Source organism: Lacerta agilis, chromosome 14 (assembly GCF_009819535.1).
Source record: "Lacerta agilis isolate rLacAgi1 chromosome 14, rLacAgi1.pri, whole genome shotgun sequence".
Lineage (NCBI taxonomy): Eukaryota > Metazoa > Chordata > Lepidosauria > Squamata > Lacertidae > Lacerta > Lacerta agilis.
The window spans coordinates 35,638,137-35,655,104 of record NC_046325.1 but is presented as its reverse complement, the minus strand read 5'-3'; the positions used below and the strand labels follow the sequence as shown (position 1 = coordinate 35,655,104).

The 16,968-nt window shown below is 48.6% G+C and overlaps 1 protein-coding gene across 1 annotated transcript; it reads left to right on the top strand.

Moving 5' to 3' along the window:
- Positions 1–1,277: 1,277 nt before the first annotated feature.
- On the top strand, positions 1,278–16,550 carry RUVBL2 (RuvB like AAA ATPase 2). The gene is made up of 15 exons (XM_033169883.1): positions 1,278–1,387; positions 2,856–2,904; positions 3,744–3,799; positions 4,538–4,679; positions 5,763–5,892; positions 6,310–6,376; positions 6,514–6,620; positions 7,156–7,249; positions 8,239–8,362; positions 9,143–9,237; positions 9,367–9,485; positions 12,279–12,398; positions 12,558–12,687; positions 13,730–13,844; positions 16,433–16,550. The coding sequence occupies exons 1-15, from the start codon at positions 1,373–1,375 to the stop codon at positions 16,456–16,458; spliced, it is 1,389 nt and encodes a 462-aa protein (XP_033025774.1). The 5' UTR covers positions 1,278–1,372; the 3' UTR covers positions 16,459–16,550.
- Positions 16,551–16,968: the final 418 nt, after the last annotated feature.

Below are 16,968 nucleotides of genomic sequence, written 5' to 3'. Positions count from 1 at the left end.
GATGGCCTACAAGTGGACGTGTTCCCAGGTAGGAGCAGTTAGCTGCTGCATCCAACTGACAGCTATTCTAAGAGTGCCCATGTTTTTGAGCTGGGAACCAAACTACCTAAAATAAATCACCCCCTACTCCAGTTTTTGTTTCGTCGTCGTGTTCAACAAAACCAATATGAGCCCTGAATCAATGGTGTGATGTTCTTACGGGCAGTGTGGCTAAAACTTTCTGAGGCCTGGAAGAACGAACTGTGTCCCTGGCACAGGATATGCATGGCAGGAGTTCTAGGGAACTTCTAGGTTAGATTACTGCAATATGTTCTATGTGGGGCTACCTCTGAAGTCGCTTTGGAAACTTCAGCATGTACAGGTTGCTTGCTGGGGCAAGAAGATTTGAGCATATAAGGCTGATCCTTGAATGCATGGTGCACATATGATGCTTTTAGGGTGGCCTTTGGCTAAGGGATTGGGGGATGTGTCAAGTCTTTAAAGGTTCCTGCACACTTTGTTCGTGGTCTCTCACCTCCTTGCAAGGAGGTGGTTGGGGGGACGGGACACTTAGTTGCAACAGAAAAATAAAGATCATCCACCTTGCTTTCACAAGATCCTGCCTCCATTCTTCTCTGGCTGATAATGGGCTTAGGGGACACTGAGTCCCTTGGGGAGGTGGGCAGAAAAAGCCAACCCCCCATTTTTCTACGTAGGGTTGCCAGGTCTGCTTCCAAAAAATAGCGGACAAGCGGGGGGGGGGGTTAAATTAAATTAAATATTTTCTTACAAACATTTTAACACGTATTAAAATACCATTTCATCATAAAGCTTTTGAATAAAAAAAGTCCACTATTTTGTGTGTGTGTGGGGGGGGGAAATAGTGAACATAATGTGAAAAAGTGGACTGTCCACTCAAATAGTGGACACCTGGCAACCCTATTTCTACGACAGGTTGATTGGGCAAGATAAAGTGAAGTGACTAACACATTTTAATAATAATAATAAGTCTCTAGAGACAGGCGGACGCCAAGCAAAAAAATAATAAACTGATCTCTGGACCAGTGTGAGGAGATGGCGAGAACGTTTAAACTCATCCCTCAAAACCTTCCCTCTATCTCCCCCGTTTCGGACTACAACTCCCATCAGCCCCAGCGCGGCTGCGGGGGCCTCGTAATCCGTCGGGAAGGCTGGAGTTAAGGGCCCCTCTATAGGGAGGAATGAGCTGGAGGACCGGGGCGACCATCGATGTCAGCTAGAGCGGCACCCTCCGTGAGGACCGTTTCCTGTTTCCAGCTTCCGCTCCCGGGCTGCTGGAGCTGTTGGGGCGGGCGGAGCGGGCTGGTGCTTAGAGACGGCGCGAGACTGAAGCAGCAGCAGGAGCAGCAGCAGCATGGCAACCGCCGCGGTGAGCGACAAGCCTCTTTCCCTTCCAGGAAAGAGACCCGGATTAATCGGAACTTTTTTGGGTGGGGAGGAAGGGAGGCCCGGGGCGCCCACCTGCCCTCCGCTTGCCTCCGTGCGTCTGCCTAGGGCTGCCCCCGGAGCCTCACCGGCCACATCTGAGGGGAGTGGGGGTGGGGAATCTCGTGTGGGACTCCCGATCGCAACCTGGGACAGCTCAGTTTGCCAGAACAGGAGATTCTGAATTTCAGGGTCGTGAGTTCGAGTCCCACGTGGGGGGGCAAAAATGGTCCTGGTTTTGCAGGGGGTCGGGCCAGATGACCCTCGTGGTCCCTCCCAACCCCTACAATGCTGTGGATGATTCCCATCAGCCCAGGCCACCCATGGCCAGCAGTCAGGGATGATTCAAGTTGCAAGAAAGGAGATTCCGACTAAAGATGAGGAAGAACTTTCCGACAGTGGAATGGAGTCTCCCTTGGGAGGTCATGGGCTCCTTTGGAGGTTTTTAAGCAGAGGTTGGATGGCCGCCTGTCATGAATCCTTTAGCTGAGATTCCTGCATTGCGGTGGGGGGGGGGGGTTGGACTAGATCAGGCTTCCTCAAACTCGGCCCTCCAGATGTTTTGAGACAATAATTCCAATCATCCCTGACCACTGGTCCTGCTAGCTAGGGATCATGGGAGTTATAGGCCAAAAACATCTGTTTGAGGAAGCCTGGACTAGATGACCTATGGGGGTCCCTTCCAAATCTACAATTCTATGATGGAGCAGGAGGAAACAAGCTTGCTCCATCTTCTATGTGACAGCCCTTTAGATATTGGAAGATATCCCCTCAGTCTCCTCTTATCCATGGTTAACTTTAGTCCCCCTGCATCAGTTAATTTGAGGCTGATTTAATTAGTGAATTTCAAGGCTGAGCTGGATGGTGATGGTCGTTGAATGGCTGAGTAAGGGGTTTTCTGTCACGCCCAACCACTGCACCCCTCCACACGGGCTCTCATAAGCTTTGCAGATATAGCCTGCAAACGTTAATGTTTAGTGGTTATACCTTGTAAACCTTGAGGCCCTGTCAAGGAAAAAGGCAAGGTTTTCTCTCCTCCGTCATGCCCCGTCGTCCTTCTTCTTTGCCCTTTCTATATCCATGACTGATGTTTTAATGTATTTTTATTTTTTTGTTGGAAGCCGCCCAGAGTGGCCGGGGAAACCCAGCCAGATGGGCGAGGTAATAATAATAATAATAATAATAATAATAATAATAATAATAATATCCATCACTCGATTGTTTCAGAAACTGGGTATTCAGTAGTTGCGGAAAGTCACATCCAAATACGTGAAAGGATTTTGTGGGGAAATGTCTTGTGTTTAGAATGCTTTGTGGTGATGAGGTATGAAATGCAGTGTAACTCTTCCTCTGAAACGTGTCCACTGATATCTGGATTTTGGCAGGCCTCATTAAATCATTTTCTCTTTCAGGCTACCAAGGTCCCTGAAGTTCGGGATGTCACCCGGATTGAACGGATTGGTGAGTTTCCATTGCTCCTTGACTTGGGATTGTCTCCCATTTTAGCCTGGCGTTCCAATTTATTATAACTCTCTTCAGGTATTTGTCTAAACACATGGGGGTTAAAAGTGTATAAAGAACCGGGGGCATGCACATGAAAGGGGACTTCGCATGCCTGACCAAACATGCTGAGGAGCCTTTGTGCAATTGGGAACTCTGCGTTATTTGGATTCTAAATTGCACAAGAATCTTCTATGCATGTTCAGTTGAATGTGCATAGGTGCTCCTGGGCTCAGCGGACAGGCACTGCCATGCCAAGGGACATTGGGGCAGGTCTTCCATCACTGTGCACTTTTAACCCTTGGATGGCATCTTGTACACCTTCTTTTGGCAACTCTGGCAGCCAAGCTGGTGCCAAATAGATTGCTCTGCTTGCTTTTGGACCACATCAGTGAGGCCAAGAAAGGGGTCGTGTCATCTGGGCGGCCCAGGACCTCCATGCACACTATGTGCACCCTGGAGGGGTCACTTTGGTGCTGTTAATGCAGCAAAAACAGTGTGGAAGGCAGCAATATAAGTTACCAGTCTCTGCAGCCACAGCAGGCGCTGTGATTATCCAGTGTTTTGACTTCACCCCTGGAGGCACACTCCATTGTCTCTTGAGATAGACAGATGACAACAGAAAGAGTTCAAGCAAATGCCTGAATAGGACATGTCAAGTTCCTCAGTGAAGATTCTGCTGCTTTCTCCATGGAAGTAAATGCTTTTAAAAAAGCATATTTGATCAAGGGGCAGCACAAGGACAGATGGGTTTGTGGGTCACTGACCATCTAATAATAGTCTGCATGTCTCTCACACAGGTGCCCACTCCCACATTAGAGGACTTGGCTTAGATGATACGTTGGAACCCAGACAGGTACCTGGAAAAAGAGCTCTCAGAGAGTTGCTAGATTGGGGTGTGTGTGTGTGTGTGTGTGTGTGTGTAATTGGTAAAATCTAATCAAATGAGAGAAAGTGGAATACTAGGAGCTTTCAGAATATATAATGACAGATGAGTGGTACAGAGGTTGTTGCTATGCATTGTGGATGTAGAGGCACTTGTATCTGGGGCCACGTATGTGGTATGATCATGTTTTTTTCTATGCACATAACTTTGAAAGTGCTAAAGCTTCCTGGGTTTTAATGCTGACGCTCTCACCCTGCTCCGCCTCTGGTTATCTTTGTCCAGCCAATTGCAGTGGAAAGTAAGAGATTTGCCAACATCATAAAAATATAGATTAGCCCCTTTCCTACCATTTTCTATGCAAGAGGGGGATGCGAGTGGGTTGCTGGAGAGTAATGAAATGGGTGAATGCAAGTGGCTCGAATGAAAGTTATACGTGTTGCCATTGGGATCATAAACCTTTATGTAGCTTTTTGATGTTTGTGGGTGTATTAATGGACTTACAGGGGGCAGGGTGAAATAAAAAGGAATACATAAGGGATAGTACAGAGTGGGAATGAGGAGGAAGTGAGGAAGGTAGGGTGCTGTGTATGTGTTTTGAGAGGAATACAGATCTGTGATTGTGGAAACGAGGGAATAAATGAAGTGTGGCGCCTTTTGGTTTTCCTGCTCCTTCACTGTTTTCTCTCCCTCTCCCCACCGCCTGGCTAGGTGTCCCAGGGCATGGTAGGCCAACTAGCTGCCCGTCGAGCTGCTGGTGTGATCTTGGAGATGATCAAGGAGGGGAAGATTGCTGGTCGGGCCGTCCTGATCGCTGGCCAACCAGGCACGGGAAAGACCGCCATTGCTATGGGTAAGGTCCAGACACAAAAACTACTTCTGCTGACACTTGAAGTAGGGATAGTGCCAGAGGTAGCATTATTATCAATTTACAACAGAGTGGAAGGTTCACAGGCTATGAAAGACTTGCTCACAAATTTATTGACAGCTGCACAAATTTTTATACGGTGGTACCTCTAGTTACGGACTTGATCCGTTCTGGGGTGCCGTTCGCACCCCGAAAAGTTCGCAAGTAGAGCGCCGCTTCTGCAATAGAGCGCTTCTGCGCATGTGCGTCACGCACAGAATGCTTCTGCGCATGTGCGCATGGCAAAACCCGGAAGTATACACTTCCGGGTTTGCTGCATTTGTATCCTGAAAAAACGCAACCGGAGACTGACGTAACGAGGTACGGCTGTAGCCAGGAAGTAGAAGGGGCAAGCAGAATATAAAATGGAAGAATGGTAGAAAGAGGTGTGGGATATAGCTGTTAATGATAAATGAACATGTGGCATTAAGGTAAGACAGGGAATATGCAGGACAAATGATTTTGTGGAGATATGGAGGATGTTTGTGGAATTTTTACTGTTAAAACGGAAAGGGGTCAAACCATCGCAAGAGGTGTTGAAATTTTGGGAGGTTGGATAGTTACAATGGAATGGTCTCGATAGCAGGGTGCACATTTTAATTCTTCTTCTTATTATTATTACTGTGTTGGTCTGCCATAGTCAAAACAAAATAAAAAATAAAAATAAAAAAAATTCCTTCCAGTAGCACCTTAGAGGCCAACTAAGTTTGCAGAAGCTCATACCAAGAACAAACTTAGTTGGTCTCTAAGGTGCTACTGGAAGGAATATTTTTATTTTATTTTAATTCTTATTTATTTATGAATCTTACTTTGTGAAAATATTTTTTGAACGTATAAAAGAACGTATAAAATGTAAACAAACGTATAAAATATAAATGAAAATGAAAAGAAAGAAAGAAGTAGGGATGATTCTACAAAATGGGACACACTCCCCCCTGCCCTTTGAGGCTCCTTCTCTTTGAATGTAAGTGCTCCTGTGTCAATGGGCTAAGTCATGTGTTGTAACCAACCTGCCATTTCTTCTCTCAGGAATGGCGCAGGCCCTGGGCCTCGACACCCCTTTCACAGCCATTGCTGGCAGCGAGATCTTCTCCTTGGAGATGAGCAAGACCGAGGCGCTGACTCAAGCCTTCCGGCGCTCCATTGGCGTCCGTATCAAGTGAGGAACAGCCGCGAGGTCTTTTTCCCCCCCTCTGGGGGTAGCTTGGGAGTTTAAAACAGGACGTGAGGGGAGTCAACAAGGAGGATTCTAGGAAACTTTGAAAAAACTTGTTGAGCATGAGAGCTGGGCAGCAACATGTTTGGTGGTTGATTTTGGCTTTTGTAGCATTTTGCTTGGTGCGTTTCATGCCATCTTAGTTGCTAATGGGATAAAAAAAAATAAACTAGGATCCAGAGTCTTAAATTCTCTGGCTGGAGAGTGGGACACACAGTGAAGCAAGGCCTGTTGGATTCCTCAACTGCCTCTGAAATTATATTTACAGCTCTTCTGAGACGGGCATTTGATGAAAGTGAGGTACTCTGCAGTCTACCCTCTTTGCCTGCTGAGATCAGTTTTATCCCCTTATTCTTGCAGGGAGGAAACAGAAATCATTGAAGGCGAAGTGGTTGAGATCCAAATAGATCGCCCGGCGACTGGCACTGTGAGTTGAGGTCGGAGTATAATGCAGGGGAGGTGGCAGGCTAGCTATTACCCAGTAATGGCAGCACTGCACACAGCAACCCATTTATGAAGGTAACAAGCGCTGGAGGGATGTTGACTGTTTCCTTCTCATTGCAGGGTGCTAAGGTGGGGAAGCTGACACTGAAGACAACCGAGATGGAGACCATCTATGACTTGGGCACCAAGATGATTGAGTCCCTGACCAAGGAGAAAGTGCAGGCTGGGTGAGCCAGGGCTGAGCGTGGAGGTGGGGCACAGGTGGGCACAGGTGTGAAGAGCCATTGGGGGAGGGTTCCTGAACTGTCTGGTATCCATGAAGAACGTCAGGATTTCTGGTTTCTGTGGACAACTGGGAAGCACACTTGAGTGACAGATCGAAACAGGAAAGGATGGGGTGGGGAATGTCTAACACTGAAGGAGCAATGAAGGTGAACACAATTTGTAAATACCACACGGAAGTATTGAATACGTTACCTGGAAATGAGAGGACATTACCTGTGAAGGCCTGAAGTTCAGCAGTCTTTATACTTTGCCCCTAAAGGCCCACATAAATTAATAATAATAACAGTAATAGTGAGGGGGGAAAGTAAAGGACCCCTGGATAAGTCCAGGCAAAGGCAACTATGGGGTTGCGGCGCTCATCTCGCTTTCAGGCCCTCCTGAAGCAATGGCGGATGGGTCCTTTGCGAGGTGTCTTCTACCCAGAGCCAAAAGGCAGGGCCCAGTCCTCATATTTCCTCCTCCTTTTTGTGTCTGCAGGGATGTCATAACCATTGACAAAGCCACGGGGAAGATCACCAAACTCGGACGCTCCTTTACCCGGGCAAGGGACTATGATGCTATGGGTTCACAGGTATTTGCAGTTGGGGGGTGAGAAGTGCAAATTGATGTGAGGTGATGGAGATCCCAAGGGTCCGTTGATGGTGGCTGCCTGTGAGGGGTGACCTTTGCATGCCATAGTTAGACGCCATAGCTCTGTGGAACACCTGCTTCGCACACAGAAAGTGCCCAGCTCATTCCTTGACACCTCCAGGTCAAAGGATCTTGGGAAGATGGGCCTGAGACCCTATGGCAGGGATGAGGAACCTGTGGTCCTCCAGATGTTCTTAGACTACAACTCCCACCATCCTTTACCATCAGCCATGCTGGCCAGGGCCAATGCAAGTTGTAGTCCAGCGACATCCCGAGGGCTGCAGGTTCCCCATCCCTGCCTTAAGATAGTTGCTGGATGTTAGAGCAAATAGATGGACCTACAGTTTAATTTCACCTTTTTATAATTAATTTTTATTGTTTTTTTCTGTTAAATCAAAACTGGAATATCCATCTTACCATATTACATACAGTGATATTAGTACTCCACCGAGTTAAGACTTCCCTCCCTCCCTTCAAGTGGTTTTTTTAATTTCAATTAAGCTTAACGCCTTTTACTGTTCATTTCTGACCCTTTTCATATTTCCATCTTCTTCAGGTTCTGGTCAAAGATTGCTAAAGTCTCACGTTATAGGAATTGTATCAATCCTGTTAGTGTCTTTAAATTTGTACAGTTTTCTTTTAAATATTCCATAAATTTACTCCAATCATTCTGGAACTTCTGATCGTCTTGGTTCCTAATCTTGCCCATCATCTTCGCCAATTCGGCGTACTCCATCATTTTTAGCTGCCAGTCCTCTAGTGTTGGTACATCTTGAAGTTTCCATTTCAGTTTAATTTCACATAAGTTAGCTTCATATGTGCCCGTCTTGCAAGAGTTTTACGCCCCTGGGCTCGAGCGTGAATGGGCTCAGGTGCTAGGCACGAGAAGCATTCAGGTCTTCCAACTGCCTATATTACTCCCTGTCCCAGACCAAGTTTGTCCAGTGCCCTGACGGGGAGCTGCAGAAGCGGAAGGAAGTGGTACACACAGTCTCGCTGCACGAAATTGATGTCATCAACAGCCGCACGCAGGGCTTCCTCGCACTCTTCTCTGGTATGACAATATGGATGAACTGGAGGGAGTGGGGTGGAAGTAGTTCATTGGAAACCTGGAGTTGGAGCATGGGTAGGCAAACTAAGGCCCGGGGGCTGGATCCGGTCCAATCGCCTTCTAAATCCGGCACAGGGACGGTTTGAGGATCAGCGTGTTTCTACATGAGTAGTATGTGCCCTTTTATTTAAAATGCACCTCTGGGTTATTTGTGGGGCATAGGAATTCGTTCATTTCCCCCCCCCAAAAAAAATAGTCTGGCCCCCCACAAGGTCTGAGGGACAGTGGACTGGCCCCCTGCTGAAAACGTTTGCTGACCCCTTACTTGGAGAGTTTTGCAGAAATTTAGGCTGCTGCATCATTGTATCTGGACTGGGAGTGGCCGCCGAGACCACATAACACCAGTTCTGAAAGAACTACATTGGCTTCCAGTATGTTTCTGGGCACAATTCAAAGTGTTGGTGCTGATCTTTAAAGGCCTAAACGGCCTTGGCCCAGTATTCCTGAAGGAGCGTCTCCACCCCCGTCGTTCAGCCCGGACACTGAGGTCCAGTGCCGAGGGCCTTCTGGCGGTTCCCTCTCTGCGAGAAGTGAGGTTACAGGGAACCAGGTAGAGGGCCTTCTTGGTAGTGGCGCCAGCCCTGTGGAACGCCCCCCCCATCAGATGTCAAAGAAATAAACAACTCTCTGACTTTTCGAAGACATCTGATGGCAGCCCTGTTTTTGAAGAAGCAGCTCTTCATGCCTCTACCTTCCCCTCCCTCATCTTGTGTATGCTCCTAGGTGACACAGGGGAGATAAAATCCGAGGTGCGAGAACAGATCAACGCCAAGGTCGCCGAGTGGCGAGAGGAGGGCAAGGCCGAGGTGATCCCAGGGGTGAGTCCTGTTTTAGAGAGCATGCTGCACCCTCCACTGCTCTCTTCCATGCTTCCCTCTGGTTTGAGTGTTTTGCGGGTGGGCAATGCTGTTCTCCTCCTTAACCCCCCCCCCCCATTTCCCTTCTAGGTATTGTTCATTGACGAGGTCCACATGCTGGACATTGAATGCTTCTCCTTCCTGAACCGGGCCCTGGAGAGTGACATGGCACCTGTCCTCATCATGGCTACCAATCGAGGCATCACCAGGTTGGCAGGGTTCACCGTAGGGAGGGGGAATGGCACCATATCGTCGGGCACCGGGCGTGGTGGTGTTTTGGCGGCTGACTAGTCGCTGATCAGAATCCCGTTTCTCAGTGACCAAGGCAATGACGTAATGATTCCTTTTTTTTTATGAAGAATTTATTGGCATTTTTCGTAACAAAACATACACCCAAACCCACACCCACAAATACAAAACAAATACAAATATTGCCAGGATTCTTCTTCTTGTTTGCATACGTAAAGAAAAAATTTCTATTTCCGAATCTTGACAGTTGACTTCCCCTGCCTTTTCACCTTCGGTTTTAAATCCATAATCTTCTTTTTTTTAACAACTTTTCTCTAAAAATTAACTTCAGTTAGAAATAAAACAATCATCTTAATCCTCTTACTTTATCATAAATCTTAACAAAATATTCTCAAAAAATCTATACTAACTTCTTCTGTCCTTTATCTTGCTGCTAATAACATAAAACCTCGAATATCTCCTTACTTATTCAAAATAAACTTAAAACTAACCACCTTCGCCCTCCGATTTCAGAATACCATGACAAACCATTTAAATTTTACATTTAGTACTTTATCCCACTCCCCCTCTGTCCATTGTCCTTCTCTGTCTATCGCCGGAACCAATCTTCCAATTGTCCTCTTTTCCCATATGTCCACAGATCCAGGCACAGTTCATATCAATCCTTGCATCGAGCATCAGAGTACCCATCTCCTCCTCTTTCGGCTCCTCCGCTTCTTTGTAACATTCTTCTTCTTTTTGTAGATATCTTAATTCCTTGTCCCTTGCCCCCGAGCTCACACCTCGGGGTCTGGATATAGCAAATCTTACCGTCCCGGGGCTGCCACCCCCAAAGAACGAATCATTTACTCGGAGTCGCCCTGTCATCTCTCTCCATCCTTCAAGCATCCCTTTCAACTCTTTGACAAGGTTTCCTTCCATTGAATAAAACATTTGGAAAGCCTCCTCTGTGGGAAATGGATTTTTTTTATTTATTACCCCACTCAAGACTTTCAGTTTCCGATTAAGCAGTTCCAGCTCCAAGACAGTAAGCCTTTCTTCATCCGTTAGTTCAGAGTTCAAAATAAGTTCAAACACAAAGTCCAACATATTGGGGGAGGGGGTGAGTGTCAAATTTCAGTTCCTGTCTCTATGTTCCTCCCTTTGTTACAATTGTTTCCCACGTCAATCCAAATTTTCCATCGCCATTTTTCCTGAAGCCAGAGCGCAAAGACCAAAACTTTAAACGGAGATATTTTCTACAGACTTACTCCCCAAAGGGAGATCTCAACAGTCTCACTTTTCAAAGTTCGAATACTTTGTATCCATTACTGTAGCAGCAGTCAGTTAAACTGGTTATTTTCTTTCGCCCGAAGGGAGGGAGGCAGGCTTCCTTTCCTCTTCCCCCCGGATCGTCCGAAAAACATAAAGTCAAGCCATTCGAATACTCACGACCACCGGGTTCTTTAATTCCATTAAGCACAGGTAGAACTTTGACGCTCGTCGCGGGGGTGACCGCCGCATTTGCGTCCCGGTTGGGGCATGTCCCCTATAGCCCGGCTCCGTTGTCCCTTCACCCCCACTCCCCCTTTACAGGGGGAGCGAGGGAAGGGTTCAGAGCACTAATGGGCACAGCCGGGGAGCCCAGGGTGCGGGACGCTCTTCCCGCACCCCACCGGAGCCCCGCTTTGCGGTAGCGGGGCTCCAACCCCCGGGACGGACTGGGTCGCCTCGCAGCCGAGGCAACCCACGACCGCTCCGCAATGGCGTCGCCGCCGGAAGTCCAATGACGTAATGATTCCATGCCTCCTGTAACTAACTTTGCACCTGGGCAGAACACCAAAACCTCTTCCTTTGCTTCTGAAAGTCCTGGCCAGCTCCTTATTCACTGGGCTTTTTCTCTGCAGTCAAGAAGGCAGGCAGGGTGGTGGTAGACAAGGGCACAGTGGGAGGATGCCTTGTGGTTGGGATGGGGAGACTGTGAGCGACATCTGCAGAGGCACCGGCACCCCACTTCCAGAGGGGAGGTGATGTAGATGCCAGCCACTGCTGATGAAGTCACAGCTAGATTGCCAGAAAGCTGTTGGTGTTAAGTAAGTGGCTTTTGAAGGCATGGCTCTACGTCGCTGGACTGAATGCAGCAGCGATATGGAGGACCTGCCCCTGCATACCGGGAGAGGCTCTGAGGAATATGCCTGCTGCCTAGAGGAGATTCCTTGCCACCAGGTGTCAGGGAGTGGTCTGAATCAGAGGACTGGGGAATGCATTCTCCGGCAGATAAGCTCCTCTTTGAAGAGGAGGGGGAAGATTTGCTCCCCTTGTTTCCAGCGGTTTCCAGAGCAGACACACACACACACACACACAGCAGCTTCAGCAGGAGTTGCCTAGTTATGAGATAATGGAAAGAGAAACAAGGGAGGGAGCAGCCATAAGAGACTTTATTAGAGAGTGTGGGAGACCCTCCCTCCCCAAGAACGAGGAGGTTTGCCCGTATTAGAGAACAAAGATTGCAGAGGAGGAGGAACTTCCCATTGGCGCCCAGGATGTTGCAGGAGACGGAAGGGGAAGGATTTAGAGTAGCCAACTGCTCTCCTTGTGGAGAGATGTAGATTTTTGCTTGCAACCAAAAAGGACTGTAAAATATAAACTGCTCGTTAATGCTTGTCTGTGAAGTTACCAAAGGGAGGGGAGGACTCTCCACGCCCGACACCAGGCTGGCAGGAACGGAGGTCCTGAAGCCGCCTCTCATTCTGGGTTTGTCCTCTCCGATGCAGGATTCGTGGCACCAACTACCAGAGCCCCCACGGCATCCCCATTGACCTCCTGGATCGTATGCTCATCATCTCGACCTCCCCCTACAGCGACAAGGAGACCAAGCAGATCCTTAAAATCCGGTGAGCGGGAGGGAGCTTGAGGGCGCAGCAGTTCCTGCCTCGGAGGGCTGCTTCCGCCCTGCCTGTCTTACCGCATCACAGTTTTGCTGTTGCTGTTCCGGTGTCTCGCCCTGCGCTGTGGAAGCTTTCCTTTATTCTGAGCTGGAATATCTCTTGCAGGTGTGAGGAGGAGGATGTCGAGATGAATGAAGACGCCTACACCGTGCTGACGCGCATCGGCTTGGAGACCTCCCTGCGCTATGCCATCCAGCTCATCACAGCCGCCAGCTTGGTGTGTCGCAAGAGGAAGGTGAGCTCTGGCACTCTGTAGAGTCCGGTGACTTCCAACGGGGTAGCACCATTCCAGTGCTGCCATTCTTCAAAAGGCCAATAAATCCTTACTTTTTCTCCCTCTCCTCTCAGTCTGACCCGCAGCTTGCAAGAACACCCTACTTGTGCCCTAGTGTGTGTGTGCATATCAGGAGCTTCATTTTCCATTAATAATAATAATAATAATAATAATAATAATAATAATAATAAATTTATTACTTATACTCCACCCATCTAGCCGGGCCTCCCCAGCCACTCTGGGCGGCTCCCAACAGAATATTAAAAACACGTTAAAACATCATACATTAAAAACTTCCCTAAACAGGGCTGCCTTCAGGTGTCTTCTAAAGGTCAGGTGGATGTTTATTTCATTGACTTCTGAAGGGAGGGTGTTCCACAGGGCGGGGGCCACCACTGAGAAGGCCCTCTGCCTGGTTCCCTGTAGCCTCACTTCTTGCAAGGAGGGAACCGCCAGAAGGCCCTCGGAGCTGGACCTCGGTGTCCGGGCTGAATGATGGGGGTGGAGATGCTCCTTCAGGCAGGCCCAATGAATGTCTTTATTTGTTCTAAAAAGGTCTATCCCATCCTAGTGCCTGTGTGCTGTGCTTACAACCTTTTAAAATCCCCGCTGTCGTAAAAAGCAATCAGAAGCGGAGGGTCACAGATTACCAACTGCATCTGCTCCTGGATTGGAGTTGGGAGCAAGAAAGTTTCAGTGCCATTAGGGCAGCATTTGCCAACGTGGCTCCCTCCAGATGTCTTGGACTGCCAACTCCCATGATGGGGTGTGTGGTGGGAGCTTAGAGAGGCAGTGGGATCTCTTTATCAAGACCCCTAAGCTCTTGGAGAGGAGTTGAGGGGGAGGCATAAAACTAGAAGTGTTTGGAAGCCCAGAGAAGTCCTCAGCTCTCATTTCCAGGACTACTTGGAAGGAGTTGTCTGGAGTGGTGAAACTTTGCTGGAGTTTGTGCTGTGCTCTTCTCCTGCTGGGAGCCCTGATCTCTCTCCCTCCCCATTCACAGGGCACAGAGGTTCAGGTGGACGACATCAAGCGCGTGTACTCGCTGTTCCTGGACGAGTCACGCTCCACTCAGTACATGAAAGAGTACCAGGATGCCTTCATGTTCAATGAACTCAGTGAGTAACAATTTGAGGTGAAGGGATGTATGAGGGTTGAAAACCTCCGCCAGCCGGGGGGCTAGGCCTGGCCACCCTCGCTAGAGCTTTTGAAGTGTATGTAGGACTTTTGCAGCAGAGAAACGCAGGAGGCACTTGGAAAAAATTGAGAGCTCTGCTTTGGTCAAGGCCAGTAAAGGACAAGAACAGAGCAGTTGAATTCCTTTAGATCAGCTTGGGGAACTTCAAGCCCAGGGCCAAATAAAGAAGCCCTCTCTATCTCTGATGGGAGTCGGGAGCAGGTCAGCAATAACTCACAAGGTGTCAGTGAAGTTAACAGCAACCCTTCCCAGTAGGCCTTTCCGCAACGAGGCATCTGTAGAGACTCGAAGGTCCCTGCTTTCCCACAGCTCCCTAAGTCTCTTCCTCCCCCCGGGTCCTTCCCAAGCAACCTGAGACTTCTCCGCCTTCTCTGTCTCTGCTCTGTCCTCTTCATCCCTCTTCGGGTTCTAGGAGACCAGGTGGAGGGGAGCTTGTCGCAGCAGGAGGGAGAGACACCATGGCTCTGGTTACGTACTTAATTCGTTCAGGAGGTCCGTTCTTAACCTGAAACTGTTCTTAACCTGAAGCACCACTTTAGCTAATGGGACCTCCCGCTGCCGCTGCGCCGCCAGAGCACGATTTCTGTTCTTATCCTGAAGCAAAGTTCTTAACCTGAAGCGTTATTTCTGGGTTAGCGGAGTATGTAACCTGAAGCGTATGTAACCCGAGGTACCAGTGTATCAGCTTCTTGGCCCACCCCTCCTCTCCTGCCTCCACTTCTGCTTCTGGACTTCTCTCTGCCACAGACTCTCTCTACTCACTAAGCTGTGTTACCGCTTCAGCTTCCAACGGCTCCTCTTCCCAGTCTTCTTCAACCACTCATCGTTGTCTCGCCACCAGTCCCTGGGCTCTGAGCCTTCTTCTCTTAGGGGTTCCCCAGCTGGTGCCTTCCACCACTCCTCTGCACCCAGCCAGTCTATGACACTGACCCTCAGGAGTCTCCCAGGGCCAGTCCCTTCACAAGCCCTTCATCCAGTGATCTTTGCTTCCCTTGAATACATTATGCAACTGTGATATTGCCTCTTGCCTGACCAATTTCCCCTCTGGCTTTGACCACCAAGTGGCATGTGGCCCCCATAAGGTTGTGCTTCTCAGGCACAAAAGCGTTCCCATCCCCTGCTTTAGATCCTTGTTTTGAGATGATCATCAAATGCGCATTCAGGTTTGTTAAGACGCAACTTCGAAACACCTGGTGCAGCGCTTCTGTCAAAAATGGCAGGCGTGGGCTGAGTTCTCTTCTTCCTCTTCCACCTCCTTCCCAGAATGGTTGGGCAGACTTCTTAGTGTTGCTGCCTCTCGGTCTGCCAATAACGCAGTGCAGGGTTGAGAAAACTTCCCAGGCAAGGCTGACTTGAAAGAACAGGCGAGGAAGGATACTTGACGTGGGAATGCTGTTCTTGGCAGTGGGTAGCACTGAGCATATGATTCTGCCTTCAATCCATGCTGAGTAATCTTCAAAGGATGTCGAGCCCCCGTCGCAGCGTACAAAGTCATTCACAGGACGGATTCAGTACTGTAGCTGCAAATCCACTGAGAAGTCAGTTGCACAACAGCAAGGATCATGATGGTTCTCATAATTGAAAGGGGGCAAGAAGACTAGGCCTGGTTTTTGCTTTTTGTTCCGTGGTTATTGGTGCAGCGTTCACCGACAACATATGCTAATGGCTTGGGAGCCAGAAAGTTGGTTCTTCTGGGGATGGGTGGCGATGACACCGGGCGACTTTCATAGGATCGGAATTACGAAGAACCTGTGGGGCGGGTAGAGGATAATCCTCAACTGTTCGATTGTTGTGCACTACAGAGGGTAGGCCTTCCTGCTCTTAACCCCCTCCTATTCCTCCCAATCCTCTGTTCTCAGTACCTGCAAGAGACGCATGCAAGTAGGAAAATAATGAAAGTGTGAGTAAAGCAGCGTTTGCTTTTAGTTTGAAAGCACGGAGGTCACGGCGCAACAGTTGCTCCCCCGGTAGCCTAGCGAGTGACCCAATTTGGGCTGGGGGTGGCAGAGAGGTAGCAAGAACTTCCAAAAATTGTGGTGGTGCGTTGTCGTCCCCGGCATTTCAATACACTTCCCACCTGCTCTGACAGCTTTGCAGTTGTACTTTGCCCTTGAGGGCTCTCTGCTCCCTCTCCTCGCCCAGAGGTCCCCCATTTGTGCCCTACAGCTTTCTAAGCCAGAGTGGAGTACCAAGCTAGCAGCATTCAGTCAGCTAACCATCCCACTCACATGTTGACCACCTTGTGATCAATGCTGTTAGCTGCCTTTGCCAGGAAGGCAGTTCAGCCTGCAGCACGGGCTTGCAGAGAGATTGTTTCACGTCCTCTGGTACTTCTGTGCGGGGTCTATGTCAGCTTGAAAGGTTACAACTGGGGACTCTTAAAATTCACGAGTGGCAGGGATGATGTTCTTTGTTTTACTGAGGAAGACCTCTGCGATCCTCTTTTTCGGGGAAGCGGGGAGTGTGTTCTTCCATCTCGAACTCTTGCACCTGCTTTTTGTTTTCCAGAGGGAGAGACCATGGACACGTCTTGATGGGCGTCCTCGTAATGCCTGCCTCAGGTTGTGTGTGTGAATGGATGTTCTTGTATTATTATTATTTTGTAAAATAAACCTTTTGGAGAATTCCTGCCGTGATTACAGTGGTAGGGCTAGAAGCAGCTGATTGAGGGGCGGCCTGGTGTTTCAGCAAACTTTTTAGCCTTCTTTGCCTTGTGCAGTAAATGGAAAGGGCCTCTTTGGAGTTGCCTACTCTGTGGCTCATACAAAAAAAGTGATGCTTTCAAGTACATTTCAGTTCTCAACTTCACATTTAATTTCATCACCCTTCCTTATCTGGTGTGCAACTTCAGCTCTGCTGAGGGGCAGGGAATAGGTATAACCAGACTAGAACTTCTCCAGCAGGAAGAGCTAATTTGTCACCAGTCTTTTATCCTTCTCTAACTGTTGTTCCCCGTAGTTCTAGGCACGCTAGCCCAATAGAAGAATTGTTTCCAAAAACAAGTCTTAATGTAAATTTCCCATTCTGGCTTTATTTTGGTGACA